At 52.2% G+C, this 17940-nt stretch overlaps 1 protein-coding gene across 2 annotated transcripts in view; it reads left to right on the forward strand.

The window, feature by feature from the left end:
- The first annotated feature begins 319 nt into the window (after positions 1-319).
- LOC119969329 (complement C4-B-like) overlaps positions 320-17940 on the forward strand; it is a 132236-nt gene continuing 114615 nt past the window's right edge. For both annotated transcript variants that reach the window (XM_038802826.1, XM_038802827.1), the window contains exon 1: positions 320-452. In XM_038802826.1, the coding sequence (XP_038658754.1) occupies positions 388-452 (65 nt within the window). In that variant the 5' untranslated portion in view covers positions 320-387. The remainder of the gene's footprint in view (positions 453-17940) is intronic.

Genomic DNA, 17940 nt, shown 5'->3' on the forward strand with positions numbered 1-17940 from the left:
TTCGGAGCACTACTCCTTCCTCAGGCGATGTGGGGTGCTGGGAAATGCTGCCTACTGCTGAAAGTTGGAGCAAACAATCACAAAATGTTTTTATGACTGAAGGAAAATTACTTTTTTGATCCCCCAATACTTTCTACTCCTGCTAACTATGATGCCCGCCACAGGAGGGAGGAGAAATCCTGGCCATTATGAATCCTTGCCTCTGAAGGCCTGAGGATGCATGGGAATGAAATAGTTAAAGACATAGTTCAATTGTGGAACAGTTTCACCATATTTCAGTAATTAGTAATCGAGTGTCAATATTGACCTCAAAACTCTGCAAAGTTTTCCATTTTTCCAGTCAGTCGCTCGAACCTGGCTGTTTTGACTGGTGTTTTGTTTTACGTTATGGAGCTGCTGGTGTTGTTGCTTTGTGCCTCTTGGTGCATATCAGTTACTGAACAAGCTCCTGGGTAAGTAATGGTTTTATTTAATGCTTTGTTACTAAAGCTGGACACCTGGAGTTTTGGCACTACCCTAGGTGAATTTCGTGGAGATACACAGAGCAGAGTTAGTCTTCTCGGTGCCAGGGGGGCAGTCAGTCAGGCAAATCAGTTGATAGACGGGGTATATTTGAACAGTTTTCTTATGAGGCTCACATCTACTGCAGCCGATTTTCCCACTGACTGCACCCAAACAAGGCAACAGCTGCAGGGCATTGAGGAGGGAAATCGGCCCCATTCTATTAAACCCAAACACATACCATCCAGGCTTCAACGTTAACCCAATCATTTTATTATACCCTCAAATTCTGTTACAATTTTTTTTGAAAAAGGCGCATTGGGAAGGAGTGTTGCTATGTGGCAACAAGAAATTTTACCGAAATACACTTTCCTGTAGACATTGGTTATCGCACAACAGCAATGCTTCAGTAACCCAATGCTGGAAAAGCAGAGCTGGTGATTTATTCAGATATCCATCACCAGACATTATTTAAACTTTACTGCTCTGACGGATGACTTATTATATTCTAACACAAAGCCCCGTGGGCAGGATTTTCCATCTAAGGTTGGGACCCCAACATCGGGTTCAAATGCGTCACGTCACAAACAGTAGCCTGACCATTTCTAGCTTGCTCAGCCGGTTAGAGGTCAGAGAGTGGGTTCACTGGACAATTAAGGAGTGTGGGTGGACCCTCAAAGGTGGGGTGTGGGAGGGGGCGCGGGGGAGAGTGTAGACTCTCCAGCAAGGAAGAAGCTGCAGTCTTCTGTGCTAAGTGATAGGGGGGGGGGGGGGGTCTTGTGGTGGCTTTCAGCTACAGAAACCAATCTAAAAGTGAAAATTGCCGCAACTGCCAGTCCACTGTTGTAGAGGGGGAGTTCCTATCCACTGAGTGACCTGTACCTGCTGCTATGGCATGGTGGGCAACGGGAGGGGGACTCTGTGTGATCCACAGTAACCGCTACAACCCCCATCTACCACCAGGCACCCGCCGTACTCCTGACACCACAGTGGGTTTTGGAGGCTGACTGGAAGATCCCATTTGGCTTCCAATCAATGGTCTTAAATCTTTTTTAAAAGTGAGTTAGCAAATTACCCACCTCTTGGAGGTGGTTCCTCGCCTCTCCTGCCTGCAGGAAAATGGCTGCAAGTCGGGACATGGCAGGAAACTAGAGTTCCACTATGTAGATGAACTGCTCCTCGACATTGCAATCGCCACCCTCCCCCCCCCCCCCCCCCCCCCCCCCCCCCCCCCCGCAACACCTCTGGGCCAGCATGGAAGGGATAATGAAACTTCTAAAGGAGTTCAGAGCCTTCTCGGGCTACTAACTTAACCTGAGCAAAGGTGAGATTGTACCTGTGAACTGCAGTTCAAAAATTCCCAGACCAAATTTTGCTACTGGGGATCCAAATAGTCCATAACTCGACACGGATCCACAAATGGAACCTGATGAGTCTGGTAGAGGAAGTCAAAAAGGACCCGCAGAGGTGGGGCCCACTCCCACCCACCCTGGCAGGGAGAGTGCAGACGATCAAAATGAATGTACTGTCCAGGTCCCTCTTCCTGTTCAGATTCCTCCTGATCCACATCCCCGAGGCCTTCTTCAGCATGGGAGACAAACTAATTATGGCGTTTGTGTGTGTGTGTGTTGGGGGGAGGAACCTGTGGATCCAAAACATGGTCCTACAAAGAATAAGAAACATGTGAGTTCTCACCCTCCCAAATCTACCATTCTACCACGAGGCGGCAACAGCAGAAAGAGTGAGGGGATGGGTGAAGGTGATAAAGAACAAAGAACAAAGAAAATTACAGCACAGGAACAGGCCCTTCGGCCCTCCCAGCCTGCGCTGATCCAGAACCTTTATCTAAATCTGTCTCCTATTTTCCAAGGTCTACTTCCCTCTGTTCCCGCCCGTTCATATATCTGTCTAGATGCATCTTAAATGATGCTATCGTGCCCGCCTCTACCAACTCCGCTGGTAAAGCGTTCCAGGCACCCATCACCCTCTGCGTAAAAATCTTTCCACGCACATCTCCCTTAAACTTACCCCCTCTCACCTTGAAATCGTGACCCCTTGTAACTGATACCCCCACTCTTGGAAAAAGCTTGTTGCTATGCACCCTGTCCATACCTCTCATAATTTTGTAGACCTCAATCAGGTCCCTCCTCAACCTCCGTCTTTCCAATGAAAACAATCCTAATCTACTCAACCTTTCTTCATAGCTAGCACCCTCCATACCAGGCAACATCCTGGTGAACCTCCTCTGCACCCTCTCCAAAGCATCCACATCCTTCTGGTAATGTGGCGACCAGAACTGCACGCAGTATTCCAAATGTGGCCTAACCAAAGTCCTATACAACTGTAACATGACCTGCCGACTCTTGTACTCAATACCCGGTCCGATGAAGGCAAGCATGCTGTATGCCTTCTTGACCACTCTATCAACCTACGTTGCCACCTTCAGGGTACAATGGACCTGAACTCCCAGATCTCTCTGTACATCAATTTTCCCCAGGACCCTTCCATTGACCATATAGTCCGCTCTTGAATTTGATCTTTCAAAATGCATCACCTCGCATTTGCCTGGGTTGAACTCCATCTGCCATTTCTCTGCCCAACTCTCCAATCTATCTATATTTTGTTGTATTCTCTGACAGTCCTCCTCGCTATCTGCAACTCCACCAATCTTAGTATCATCTGCAAACTTGCTAATCAGACCACCTATACCTTCCTCCAGGTCATTTATGTAGATCACAAACAACAGTGGTCCGAGCACGGATCCCTGTGGAACACCACTAGTCACCTTTCTCCATTTTGAGACACTCCCTTCCACCACTACTCTCTGTCTCCTGTTAATCAGCCAGCTCTTTATCCATCTAGCTAGTACACCCTGAACCCCATACGACTTCACTTTTTCCATCAACCTGCCATGGGAAACCTTATCAAACGCCTTACTAAAGTCCATGTATATGACATCTACAGCCCTTCCCTCATCAATTAACTTTGTCACTTCCTCAAAGAATTCTATTAGGTTTGTAAGACATGACCATCCCTGCACAAAACCATGCTGCCTATCACTGATAAGTCTATTTTCTTCCATATGTGAATAGATCCTATCGCTCAGTATCTTCTCCAACAGTTTGCCTACCACTGACGTCCGGCTCACAGGTCTATAATTCCCTGGATTATCCCTGCTACCCTTCTTAAACAAAGGGACAACATTAGCAATTCTCCAGTCCTCCGGGACCTCACCTGTGCTCAAGGATGCTGCAAAGATATATGTTAAGGCCCCAGCTATTTCGACCCTCGCTTCCTTCAGTAACCTGGGATAGATCCCATCCGGTCCTGGGGACCTGTCCACCTTAATGTCTTTTAGAATACACAAAATTTCCCCCTTCCGTATGACAACTTGACCTAGAGTATTTAAACATCTGTCCCTATCCTCAACATCCGTCCTGTCCCTCTCCTTGGTGAATACCGATGCAAAGTACTCATTAAGAATCTCACCCATTTCCTCTGACTCCACGCATAAATTCCCTCTTTTGTCTTTGAGTGGGCCAATCCTCTCTCTAGTTACCCTCTTGTTCCTTATATACGAATAAAAGGCTTTAGGATTTTCCTTAACCCTGTTAGCCAAAGATATTTCGTGACCCCTTTTAGCCCTCTTTATTGCACGTTTGAGATTCGTCCTACTTTCCCGATATTCCTCCAAAGCTTCATCGGTTTTAAGTTGCCTCGATCTTAAGAATGCTTCCGTTTTCATCTTAGCTAGTCTCACAATTTCACCCGTCATCCATGGTTCCCTAATCTTGCCATTTCTATCTCTCATTTTCACAGGAACATGTCTGTCCTGCACTCTAATCAACCTTTCCTTAAAAGACTCCCACATTTCAAATGTGGATTTACCCTTAAACAGCTGCTCCCAATCCACATTCCCTAGCTCCTGCCGAATTTTGTTATCCTCTGCCTTTCCCCAATTTAGCACTCTTCCTTTCGGACCACTCTTGTCCTTGTCCATGAGTATTCTAAAACTTACGGAATTGTGATCGCTATTCCCAAAGTAATCAACTGAAACATCAACCACCTGGCCGGGATCATTCCCCAATACCAGGTCAAGTATGGCCCCTTCCCGAGTTGGACTATTTACATACTGCTCTAAAAAACTCTCCTGGATGCTCCTTACAAACTCTGCTCCATCTGCACCTCCAACACTACACGAATCCCATTCAATGTTGGGGAAGTTAAAATCTCCCATCACAACCACCCTATTGCTCTGACATTTTTCTATAATCTGTCTGCATTTGGGGCAGCACGGTAGCATGGTGGTTAGCATAAATGCTTCACAGCTCCAGGGTCCCAGGTTCGATTCCCGGCTGGGTCACTGTCTGTGCGGAGTCTGCACGTCCTCCCCGTGTCTGCGTGGGTTTCCTCCGGGTTCTCCGGTTTCCTCCCACAGTCCAAAGATGTGCGGGTTAGGTGGATTGGCCATGCTAAATTTCCCGTAGTGTCCTAAAATGTAAGGTTAAGGGGGGGTTGTTGGGTTACGGGTATAGGGTGGATACGTGGGTTTGAGTAGGGTGATCATTGCTCGGCACAACATCGAGGGCCGAAGGGCCTGTTCTGTGCTGTACTGTTCTATGTTCTATGTTCTATATTTGTACCTCTACTCATGCTCACTTTTGGGAGGCCTGTAGTAAAGTCCCAACAATGTTACTGCACCCTTCCTATTTCTTAGCTCCACACATATTGCCTCAGTACTCGAATCCTCCATCGTGCCCTCCTTAATCACAGCTGTGATATCATCTCCAACGAGTAATGCAACTCCTCCCCCCCTTCTACTTCCCACTCTATCCCTCCTGAAGCATCTATACCCTGGGATATTCAGTTGCCAGTCCTGCCCTTCCCTCAACCAAGTCTCAGTAATACCAATAACATCATATTCCCAGGTACTGATCCAAGCTCTAAGTTCATCTGCTTTACCTGCTACACTTCTCGCATTAAAACAAATGCACCTCAGACCACCTGTCCCTTTGCGTTCATCATCTCTTCCCTGTCTACTCTTCCCCTTAGTCACATTGAGTTTATTATCTCGTACCTTACTGGCGTTAGTTGCTGCTTCTTTACTGACCTCTAACTTCCTAATCTGGTTCCCATCCCCCTGGCACATTAGTGCCTGCATAGGGACGTCCCTCCGAGCTCTAGTCACAACCGTACTCCCATCTCCCTGGCCAAGCACTCGAGAAGCCCATTGGTGGTAGCCATGCTCCGAATGTGGTACTAGATGAGCAGCATTTCAGCCAAACCAAAATGTCCACGATGGCTCCCATCTATAACACCAAAGGTTTACTCCTGCTATAATGGACACCACCTTCAAAAGGTGGAGACAGGACAAGGGGACACGGACGGTTAGGGACATGTACACAGATGACAGAGTAGCGACCCTGGGGGAATTCACGGGGAGGTTCCAACTACTAAAAGGAAATGAACTAAGACACATACAGGGTCAAAAACCTCCTCCGTAAGGAAACAACGATGTGCCCCCAGAAACGAAGACATTCGTTAATCGAGGAACTCCTGGACGAAGGCGACCTCAGGAAGAGAAACAGTGGGGACCTGTACGAGTGACTGTTGGGGGACATACGCTCCCCCCTGGATGAGACAAGGGAAAAATGGGAGGAAGAACTAGGCATAGAAATAGAGGGAGGACTCTAGATCGAAGAACTGGACAGGACAATACTTCACCTCCTCATGCGCAGGGCTCAGAGTAAGGTAGTGCACAGAGTGCATCTAACCAGAACTCAAAAGAGTGGGTTCTTTCCGGAAGTGGAAGACAAACATGAACTGTGCCAGGGAGGCCCAGACAACCACACCCACATGTTCCGGGCTTGCCCCTGACTTGCTGGGTACTGAACAACCTTTTTTGAGGCCATGTCCAGGGCTGTGGGAGTGAGGGTAAAGCCATACCCAAATGTGACAGCCTTTGGGGTCTTGGGCCAGCCAGAACTCTTCATGGGCCGATGCTCTAGTCTTTGCTTCCTTGATCGCCCGCCGGAGAATCCTGCTCGGCTGGCTATCGGCAACACCACCCATGCTGCAGACTGGCAGGCGGACATGCCGGAATTTCTCAAATTGGAGAAAATTTAATTTGCCATATGAGGGTAGTACGAGGTCTTCCACAGGACGTGGAAGCTGCTCAGCAACTTGTTCCAAGATCTGTTCGTAGCCAACAACCAGTAGAGTAAGTGGGAGAGGGAGGGAGGGAGGGAGGGGGCAGACACAAGCGAGTCACGGGATAAAGATGAAAAAGATGGGGGAGGAGGAGGATACACAAGGAAATCGAGAAGGACAAGGAACTAAAACTGTAGATATACATGTATAAATATGTGGCTGGTGATGGCAATTACCACGAGACAAGAATGGTGGAATAATCGAGGCTTTATTGAACAAGATGTTGTGCCTCCTGTAGCTGGAACCAGAATGGCTGCAGCGCAGGAGAGCACACACTTTTATATGCTGCCTGCTGGGTGGAGCCAGCAGACAGGGATTTACCCTTGTACCTCTAATATACGGGCAGTGCCATAATACATACAATAGATCACTAGTGGTGTTTACCACATTTACCCCCTGTTAAAAAAAGAGTCCAGCGGGGGGGGGGTTGGAAACATTACAAATTAAGTCTGTCGGGGGCTTTGACCCTCCGCCGCGATCGCCTCAGTCCTGGTGGTGATGTGGGCGCCGATGTGGTGACCTGCGACTCCGGGAGCGTGTTGTCCTCGTCTTCGTCACCCCTGAGTAGATCCACCCTGCTGGGGTGGGGGCTGCGGTGAGGTTCGCTGGAGGGAGGGTGAGTGACGCAGGGGTGAATGAGGCAACCGGGGGGGGGGGGGGGGACGGTGTCAGGTCGGGGGTCATGGATGGGGACCCAGCGGGTGCCAGGTCCCGGAGGGAGACTGTGTCTTGATGCCCGTCGGGCTGTGCCACATAAACGTCCTGCGGATTTTCATGTAGGAGATGGACTTCCTCGACCAAGGGGTCCGATTTATGGCTCTGCATGTGCTTCCAGAGGAGGACAGGTCCAGGAACTGTCAGCCATGTTGGGAGCGAAATCCCAGAGATGGACTTCCTGGGGAGGGCAAACACACGTTCATGAGGGGTCTCATTAGTGGTGGTGCAGAGGAGCGACCAGATGGAGTGGAGCACATCGGGGAGGACCTCCTGCCAGCGGGAGACCGGGAGATCTTTAGACCGAAGGGCCAGCAGGACGGCCTTCCAGACCATCCCGTTCTCCCTCTCCACCTGCCCCGTTTCCCCGGGGGTTGTAGCTGGTCGTCCTGCTCGAGGCGATGCCCTTGCTGAGCAGGAACTGATGCAGCTCATCGCTAATGAAAGAGGATCCCCGATCGCTGTGGATATAGGTGGGGAAACTGAACAGAGTGAAGATGCTGTGCAGGGCTTTAATTACCATGGCAGAAGTCATGTCGGGGCATGGGATGGTGAAGGGGAACCGGGAGTACTCATCAATAACGTTGAGGGAGCACACGTTGCGGTCGGTGGAGGGGAGGGGCCCTTTGAGGTCCATGCTGTGGCATTCAAAGGGGCGTGAGGCCTTCACCAGGTGTGCTCTATCTGGCCATCTCTGGTGACGGTCCTGACCTCCTCAATGGAGTAGAGCAGGTGAGGGCCTTGACAAAATGGAAGAACCGGGTGACCCCCGGGTGGCAGAGGTCATAGTGGAGAGCCTGGAGTCGGTCCACCTGTACCCTGGCACATGTACTGCGGGATATGGCATTGGGGGGCTCATTGTGCTTCCCTGGGCGATACAAGGTCTCATAGTTATAGGTGGAGTGCTCGATCCTCCACCTCAAGATCTTTTCATTTTTGATCTTGCCCCGCTGTGTATTATTAAACATGAAGGCAACCGACCGTTGATCAGTGAGGAGAGTGAATCTCCTGCCGGCCAGGTAATGCCTCCAACGCCGCCCAGCTTCCACAATGGCTTGGGCCTCCTTCTCGACAGAGGAGTGCCGAATTTCGGAGGCATGGAGGGTGCGGGAAAAGAAAGCCATGTGCCTGCCCGCCTGGTTGAGGGTGGCAGCCAGAACCACGTCCGATGCATCGTTCTCCACTTGAAAGTGGAGGGATTCATCGACCACGTGCATCGTGGCCTTGGCGATGTCGGCCTTGATGTGGTTGAAGGCCTGGCAGGGGAAAAACTGTGGACGTGATGAGTGGGCGGGCCTTGTCCGCATAATTAGGGACCCACTGGGCGTAATATGAGAAAAACTCCAAGCAACGTTTCAGGGCCTTGGGGGAGTGGGGGAGAGGGAGTTCCAGGAGTCGGTCAGGGTCGGGCCCGAGGACTCCATTTTCCACTCCGTAGCCAAGGATGGCTAGGCAGTTGGTGCGGAACATGCATTTCTCCTTATTTCATGTGAGATTAAGGAGTTTTCGGTATGGAGGAATTTTTGGAGATTTGCATCGTGGTCCTGCTGATCATGGCCGCAGAAGGTGACGTTATCTAGGTACGGGAAGGTGGCCCGCAGTCCATACTGGTCAACCATCCGATCCATCTCTCGCTGGAAGACCGAGACCCCATTAGTGACGTCGAAGGGAACCCTAAGGAAGTGATAGAGGCAGCCATCTGCTTTGAACGCAGTGTATTGGCGGTCCTCCGGGTGGATGGGGAGCTGGTGGTAGGCAGACTTCAAGTGTATTTTGGAAAAGACTCGATACTGCACAATCTGATTGACCATGTCAGATATGTGTGGGAGGGGGTACGCGTCGAGCTGTGTGACCGATTGATGGTCTGACTGTAGTCAATGACCATCCTGTGCTTCTCCCCAGTCTTCACTACCACTACTTGATCTCTCCAGGGGCTGCTGCTGGCCTCAATGAGCCCCCTCCCGCAGAAGCCGTTGGACCTCCGACCTGCTGAAGGTCCTGTCCTGGGCACGGTACCGCCTGCTCCTAGTGGCGATGGGTTTGCAGTCCGGGGTGAGGTTTGCAAACAGGGAAGGTGGATCAACCTTAAGGGTCGTGAGGCCGCTGATCAACGGTGGCGGAGGTAGCAGTATGCGGTGAACGGCCAGACGAGTAGGGGTCCTACGGCGCGGTCCAGAATGGTGCCGCGCCCATAGGGTGCACATGGCGGGCGGCATCAAAGATGGCGGCGCCCACAGGCCGCACGTGGCTTGCGGTGGGGAATACGGTGGCGCCCCTGGGTTGCACGTAGGGGGTGTAGAAATGCCGGGCCTGGAATCAGCGGGGACCGACCAGGCCTGACAAACAGAAACAAAGTGACCTTTTGATGCACGATCAATTGCATGAAAGACTCAGATCGGTACAACTGTGGCTGATCAGGAGGAGGGCACGCATATTTATACGGCTCCTTGTGGGCGGAGCTAGCCAGCAGGGGCTACCGGCAAACCTGTAGTGCAGGTCCTACCGTACATCCCCTAATACAGGTGCACAGTGGTTCACCCAATTCACCCCTGTTAAAAATGAGCCCGGCAGGGTGGCGTGGAACTATATACAGATTTACAAATAATTTACAGTGGGGAGGGGAAGAAAAAATATGTCCATTTAGGTAATCCGGTGTCCGTCAGAGGTTAAGTCGATCCGGTGCTTTGACGGTTCGCTGGGAGTGACGTAACGGTGGCGGCGATGTCGGTGCTGGCGGTGCTGGTGTCGGCGACGTCGGTGCTAGCAGTGTTGGTGCTGGCCAGCAGTCTGTGATGATAGGAATACCTTGCCCCTTTAAGAGGCGGAGTCCCCCAGGGTTCCAAGCCACGAACGAGACCCCTCACACAGTCGGATGACTCCGGGAGCGTGCCAAAATCTTCCTCGTCCTCTAGCGTGGGAAGGGGAAGGAGGGATGGACCTGGTGGGACTAATGTTGGGAGCGCCGGGGGAGGGGAGGATGACGCGTGGGTGGGGAAGTGTGCCGGAGTGGAACCTGAGGGAGCCAGGGCCCTGAGTGAGACAGTATCCTGGCGGCCGTCGGGGAACTCCACGTAGGCATACTGGGGGTTGGCGTGGAGCAAGTGCACCCTGTCCACCAAAGGGTCCGCCTTGTGGAGTCGGACATGCCTATGTAGAAGGACCGGTCCTGGAGCTGCGAGCCAAGTCGGGAGCGACACCCCGGATGTGGACTTCCTGGGGAAGGTAAAAACACGTTCATGGGCTGTGTTATTTGTGGCGGTGCACAGTAGAGACCATATGGAGTGTAGTGCATCAGGGAGGACCTCCTGCCAGCGAGAGGCTGGGAGGTTTTTGGACCGTAGGGCCAGCTGGACGGCCCTCCAAACCATCCCATTCTCCCTCTCTACCTGCCCGTTTCCCCGGGGGTTATAGCTGGTCGTCCTGCCGGAGGCGATACTCCTGCTGAGCAGGAACTGATGCAGCACATCGCTCATGAATGAGGATCCCCTGCCACTGTGGATATAGAAACCGAACAGAGCGAAGATGGTGTTGAGGGCCTTGATGACGGTGGCAGATGTCATATCAGGGCATGGGATGGCGAAGGGGAACCTGCAGAATTCATCGACCACACTGAGAATATACGTGTTTCGGTCGGTGGAGGGGAGGGGCCCTTTGAAATCCACGCTGAGGCGTTCAAAGGGGTGGGAGGCCTTCACGAGGTTCGCATGGTCTGGCCGGTAGAAGTGCGGCTTGCACTCCGCACAGACCTGGCAGTTTCTGGTGACTGTCCGTATGTCCTCGACAGAGTAGGGCAGGTTGTGAGCTTTGATGAGGTGGTACAGTCGAGTGACCCCCGAGTGACAAAGGCTGTCGTGCACGGCCCGGAGTCGGTCTACTTGTGCGCTGGCACATGTACCTCAGGAGAGGGCGTCTGGGGGCGCGTTGAGCTTGCGATACAAAATCTCGGAATTATAGGTGGAGAGCTCGATTCTCCACCGCAAGATTTTATCACTTTCGATCTTGCCCCGCTGCGTGTTGTTGAACATGAAAGCTACCGACCGTTGGTCAGTGAGGAGAGTGAATCTCCTGCCGGCCAGGTAATGTCTCCAATGCCGCACCGCTTCAACGATTGCCTGGGCCTCTTTTTCAACGGATGAATTTCAGAGGCATGAAGGGTGCGGGAAAAGAATGCCACGGGTCTGCCTGCCTGGTTTAGAGTGGCGGCGAGGGCGACATCTGAAGCGTCGCTTTCTACTTGAAAGGGCAGTGTCTCATCTACTGGGTGCATCCCGGCCTTGGCTATGTCTGCTCTAATACGGGTGAATGCATGTTGTGCCTTGGCCGTGAGGGGAAATTGGGTGGACTGTATGAGTAGGCGGGCCTTGTCCGTGTAGTTTGGGACCCACTGCGCGTAGTAGGAGAAGAACCCAAGGCAGCGTTTGAGGGCCTTGTGGCAGTGGGGGAGGGTGAGCTCCATGAGGGGGCGCATGCGGTCGGGATCGGGCCCCAGGAGTCAGTTTTGGACTACATAGCCGAGGATGGCTAGGCGGGTCGTGTAGAACACACACTTCTCCTTGTTGTATGTAAGATTGAGGAGAGTGGCGGTGCGGAGAAATTTAGAAAGGTTGGCGTCGTGGTCCTGCTGGTCATGGCCGCAGATGGTGACGTTGTCCAGGTACGGAAACGTGGCCCGCAGACCGCACCGGTCGACCATTCGGTCCATCTCCTTTTGGAAGACCGAGACCCCGTTAGTGACGCCGAAGGGAACCCTAAGAAAGTGATAGAGCCGACCGTCCGCCTCGAAGGCAGTGTATGGACAGTCCAATTTACAGATGGGGAGCTGGTGGTATGCGGATTTCAGGTCAATTGTCGAGAAGACCCGGTATTGCGCAATCTGATTGACCATATCAGATATGCGAGGGAGGGGGTACGCGTCGAGCTGCGTGTACCGGTTGATGGTCTGGCTGTAGTCCACGACCATCCTGTGTTTCTCCCCAGTTTTAACCACTGCCACTTGGGCTCTCCAGGGGCTGTTGCTGGCCTCGATGATACCCTCCCGAAGCTGCCGCTGGACCTCGGACCTGATGAAGGCCTTGTCCTGGGCACTGTACCGTCTGCTCCTGGTGGCGACGGGCTTGCAATCCGCAGTTAGTTTGGCAAAGAGGGAGGGGGGGTCATCCTTGAGGGTCGTGAGGCCGCAAACGGTGAGTGGAGGTAGGGCCCCACCGAATTTGAGGGTGTGGCTCTGGAGATTACACTGAAAATCCAGACCCAGCAATTGTTGGGGAGGACGTAGAGGCGGAAACCGCCCTGGACAGTGAGATTGACCACACAGAACCCTCGGATCGAGGCAGAGTGGGATCCGGAGGCCAGGGAGATCCGTTGGTTTGCGGGGTGGACCGCAAGGGAGCAGCGCCTTACCGTGTCTGGGTGAATGAAGCTTTCGGTGCTCCCGGAGTCCAGCAGGCAAGAGGTCGCGTGGCCGTTGATTTTCAGCGTCGTCGAAGCGGTGGCCAGGTTGTGAGGACAGGACTGGTCCAGTGTCATCGAGGCGAGCTGTGTGTGGTCATCCAAGGTTTCAGATGGGGAGCGTCGGCGACCCGGATCTGGTGTTCCAGTCCCATGGGGGAGACAAAATGGCGGCGTCCGGAGGGCCTGTTGGGAAAAAGATGGCGGCGTCAATGGAGCGCACGTTGTGGGGGCGGGGCAAGATGGCGGCACCCATAGTGCGCCCGTTGCGGGGGGGGCAAGATGGCGGCACCCATGGAGCGCACGTTGTGGGGCGGGACAAGATTGTGGCGCCCACGGGCCGCACAAGGACCTGGGGGGGGAAGATGGCGGCGCCCATTGTGCATTCGGCATGGGGGAGGGGGTGATTGTGGGCGCGATAGCAGCGACTGTGCGGGCCTTGCACACAGCTGCGATGTGGCCCTTTTTACCACAGGATTTGCAAGTGGCGGTGCGGGCTGGGCAACGTTTGCGGGGGTGCTTCTGCTGACCGGAGAAGTAGCAGCGGGGACCCCCAGGGTGCGTGGCGCGGCGGGTGGCACAGGCGTATTGACTAGGAGGGGACCCAGCCGGGGGGGGGGGGGTTTGCGGAGTCCAGGAGGGGCAGGACGTGTGGGCCGCGCGGTGAGCGGGGTAGGCTTGGATGTTTCGAGATGCGACCGTCATAGAGAGCGCTAAAGCTTTCATCTCCGTTAGGTCGAGCGTGGCCCCTTCAAGCAGTCATTGTCGGATGGGGTCCGACGCAATCCCCGTTACGAATATGTCACGCATGAGGAGATTGGAATGTTCAGTGGCCGTGACGGCCTGACAGTCACAGTCCCGTATGAGTGGGATAAGAGCCCACCAGAAGTCTTCGATCGACTCACCAGGTAGTTGTACACGAGTAGCGAGTACGTGCCTTGCGAAGAGTGTGTTTGTCTTCTGAGCGTAGTTCTCTTTTAGGAGTGCCATGGCTTCTGCGCAATTCGGGGCGTCTTGGATCGACGGGAACACGCTGGAGCTCAACCTGGAGTATAGAACTTGAATCTTCTGAGCTTCCGTCGCTGTGGGGGTCGCAGCGTTGATGTAGGCCTCAAAACAAGCTAGCCAGTGATTAAAATCCTTTCTGGCATCGGGCGAGTGCGGATCCAGCTGCAGGCGATCTGGTTTGATTCTAATATCCATAATGTAGAAAAATCTGACTGTAATAAATTGATGCACGATCAATTGCATGAAAGACTCAGATTGGTACAACTGTGGCTGATCAGGAGGAGGGCACACATATTTATACGGCTCCTTGTGGGCGGAGCTAGCCAGCAGGGGCTACCGGCGAACCTGTAGTGCAGGTCCTACCGTACATCCCCTAATACAGGTGCACAGTGGTTCACCACAACTTTCTTCCCACACCCATTGCAGGTCACGCTCCGCGTTGGGAGACGCTGCCTGGGGTGTTTGCTTTTTCCACAAAAATAAAACTTGGGCCCCCCAGGGTGGCTGGCTGCCACGCGGCGCAGGCTTGTGGTGAGCTGGAGTCAGCAGCTGGTGGGGCCCACACTGCCCACGAGGGTTCCCCGTGGTTGGGGGTGTAGGACTGCAGGTCATGGGAGGCCACGTCTAATGAATTAGCAAGCTGCTAATCCCCGCAAGATTGAGCGTACCCCCTTCCAATAGTCACTGGCGGACGTACGTAGACTTCATGCTCGTGACATAAGCGTCTCTAATTAAACGTTCGGTGTACTGGACTGCCGAAACTGCCTGGCAGTCACAGTTCCTACCGAGGATCTGTAGGGCCTGTAAGAAATCGTCCAGAGTCTCCCCGGGGAGTTGCTGTCTTGTGGCCAGGAGGCGCCTGGCATACACTTGATTCACCGGTTTAACATAATGTCCCTTCAGGAGTGTCATCGCTTCGGAGTAGGTGGGCGCATCCCGGATGAGGGGAAAAATGTCAGGGCTCGTCCGTGAATAGTTTCTGTGAGTCGAGGGTTCTTCAGCGGCTGCTCTGAGGTAGCCTTCGAAGCAGGCTAGCCAGTGGTCGAAGGTGGACGTGACATTGGCTGCTTGAGGGCTCAGCTGCAGGTGATCAGTCTTGATGAGGTAATCCATCTTTTAAAATCATGTTCAATAAATTAATGTAACGTCAGTTACCACGAGACGAGAATGGTGGAACAATCGAGGCTTTATTGAACAAGATGGTGTGCCTCCTGTAGCTGGAACCAGAATGGCTGCCACGCAGGAGAGCACACACTTTTATACGCTGCCTGCTGGGCGGAGCCAGCAGACAGGGATTTACCGTAGTACCTGTAATATACGGGCAGTGCCGTAATTCATACAATATACCACTAGTGGTGTTTACCACACCCGGGCCAAACTGGGAACAGGAACAAAGGTACACCATTCAAAGGGGGGACAAGGCCACAGCAGGAGGGCAGCACGGTAGCATGGTGGTTAGCATAAATGCTTCACAGCTCCAGGGTCCCAGGTTCGATTCCCGGCTGGATCACTGTCTGTGCGGAGTCTGCACGTCCTCCCCGTGTGTGCGTGGGTTTCCTCCGGGTGCTCCGGTTTCCTCCCACAGTCCAAAGATGTGCGGGTTAGGTGGATTGGCCAGGCTAAATTGCCCTTAGTGTCCTAAAAAATAAGGTTAATGGGGGTTGTTGGGTTACTGGTCTAGGGTGGATATGTGGGCTTGAGTGGGGTGATCATTGCTCGGCACAACATCGAGGACCGAAGGGCCTGTTCTGTGCTGTACTGTTCTATGTTTCTAACTGTATGTAAATACCTGTACTGACATCAGCTTGTCTTTTTTACCTTATTTTATTTCTTGCTCATTTTTGTTGTTTTTTTTTGTCAGTTTGGCGCGGTTATGTAAAGGGTGATATATGAGTTGCAAAATACAAAATGTGAAAACCCAATCAAAAATGTTTTTTAATTGAAAAGGGTGGGCGAGACAGAAGTTGTGATTGGAGGAGCTGAAGATACAGAAGCTGTGATTGGAGGAAATAGAAAGACAGAAGCTCTGGGCGGCACGGTGGCACAGTGGTTAGCACTGCTTCCTCACAACTCCAGGGTCCCAGGTTCGATCCCGGCTCTGGGTCACTGTCTGTGTGGAGTTTGCACTTTCTCCCAGTGATGCTTGGGTTTCCTCCGGGTGCTTCGGTTTCCTCCCACAGGCCAAAGATGTGCAAGTTAGGTCGATAGGCCATGATAAATTGCCCCTAGTGTCCAAAAGGTTAGGCCAGGTTGCTGGGTTATGGGGACAGGGTGGAGGCGTGGGCTTAAGTAAGGTGCTCTTTCCAGGGATCAGTACAGACTTGATGGACCGAATGGCCTCTTTCTGCACTGCAAATTCTATGATTCTATGAGGAGCTGTGATTAGTGGAGCAAGACAGAAGCTGTGATTGATTGGTCTAGCAAGAAAGACAGAAGCTGTGATTGGATGGTTGCATATCGTTGGCACCGCTGCCTCACAGTACCAGGGACCCCGGTTAAAATCTGACCTCGAGTGACTGTGCGGAGTCTGCACGTTCTCCCCGTGTCTGTGTGGGTTTCCTCCGGATACTCCGGTTTCCCCCCACAGTCCAAAGATGTGCAGGTTAGGTGAATTGACCATGCTAAATTGCCTTAGTGTCCAAAGGATGTGAAGTTTAGGTGGGGTTACGGGGAGAGGGGGGGGGGGGGGGGGGGGGGGGAGGGGAGTGGGCCTAGGTTGGGGTGCTGTTTCAGAAAGTGGGTGCAGACTTAATGGGCCGAATTGGCTCCTTCTGCACTGTATGGATTGTATGATTGTTACAGACACAAACTGTGATTGGAGTCGCTGCCTGTCCCATCAAACTCTGGATTGTTTTCCCGTTCTCAGGACAGCAGGATCTGACTGTCACTCAGGCCTGAAACATGGTGGAGCCAAAATGCAGAGTAATAGCACAGAGGGATGGCATTTCTCGAATTTTACTCCCATCTTTACTCTGTAGCGGGTTAATGTGAGGGTGAATTCACCCACTGACCCCGTGTATTTTGAACCCTGCTGTGAAACGCAAGCCAAAGGGAGAGGTGAGAACTGTGAAATGTGAAGCGAATCGATAGAAACTGTCGATTGTACCGATTGAGAAACTTCTCCCTATGTTAATGGGACCAGCATAAAAAGGATTGTTCTACTAGCAAGTTTAATCAGTGTGACAGTGTGCAGTGATCTGTGCTGTAAGAACGACGGGAGAGAATAAAAACAGGCTCCATTAACTATCTTCGTCTATCACACAGTCAACATTATCTTCAGCCGCTTTGGCAGAATGTCAAATGAACAAACCGAGAGTCGTGATTATTTTAATTCCAGAGAGGATCAGACCAGAACAAGATCTGAGTCCCTGACACAAACAGGAACAGAGAGGCTATTCAACCCATCTAGTCTGTCCTTCCACCATTCAGTTAGATCCTGGCTGTTCTGATCCTTAACTCCATTGACCTGCCACTCTCACTTTTGCCGAACAAACTCTTATCAATCTCAGTTTTGATGTTTTCAAATGACGACTGGCATCAAAAACATGTGCTGAAAGAGGGCTCACTGCTCCTTGTGCGAAGCAGCACTTCCAAACATCACGCCCTGAACAACCCTGGCCTGAATTTTAACGTTAAGTCCCCGTGTTCTGGATTCCCCAGTCCAGAGGATAGAGTTTCCCTGAATCAAAACAGTCAAATCGTAACAATACTGCGTCCAGTTCGAGGCGCCATACATGAGGAAAGATGTGAAGACATTGGAAAGAATACAGAGGAGATTCACAAGAATGATTCCGAGGAGGGATTATTCGTCCAGCGACGCAGGAATTGCAAAAGGCGATTGGGCGAAGAATCGGGTGTCAGCTGAAAATCAAGGCTGTAGCCTGACCCCAATACAATGCCATCCTCTGGAGCCTCAAAATCAATGTGAATGCATTCCACACTGTCATAATATACACACAAGTATATGATGGTGCATTGACAGACACTGACTGACACACTGAAAGACCAATCAACACACAGAACACAGCAGCCAATCACCAGACAGGATACGGCCACTAT

This window comes from Scyliorhinus canicula, chromosome 7 (assembly GCF_902713615.1).
Source record: "Scyliorhinus canicula chromosome 7, sScyCan1.1, whole genome shotgun sequence".
NCBI lineage: Eukaryota > Metazoa > Chordata > Chondrichthyes > Carcharhiniformes > Scyliorhinidae > Scyliorhinus > Scyliorhinus canicula.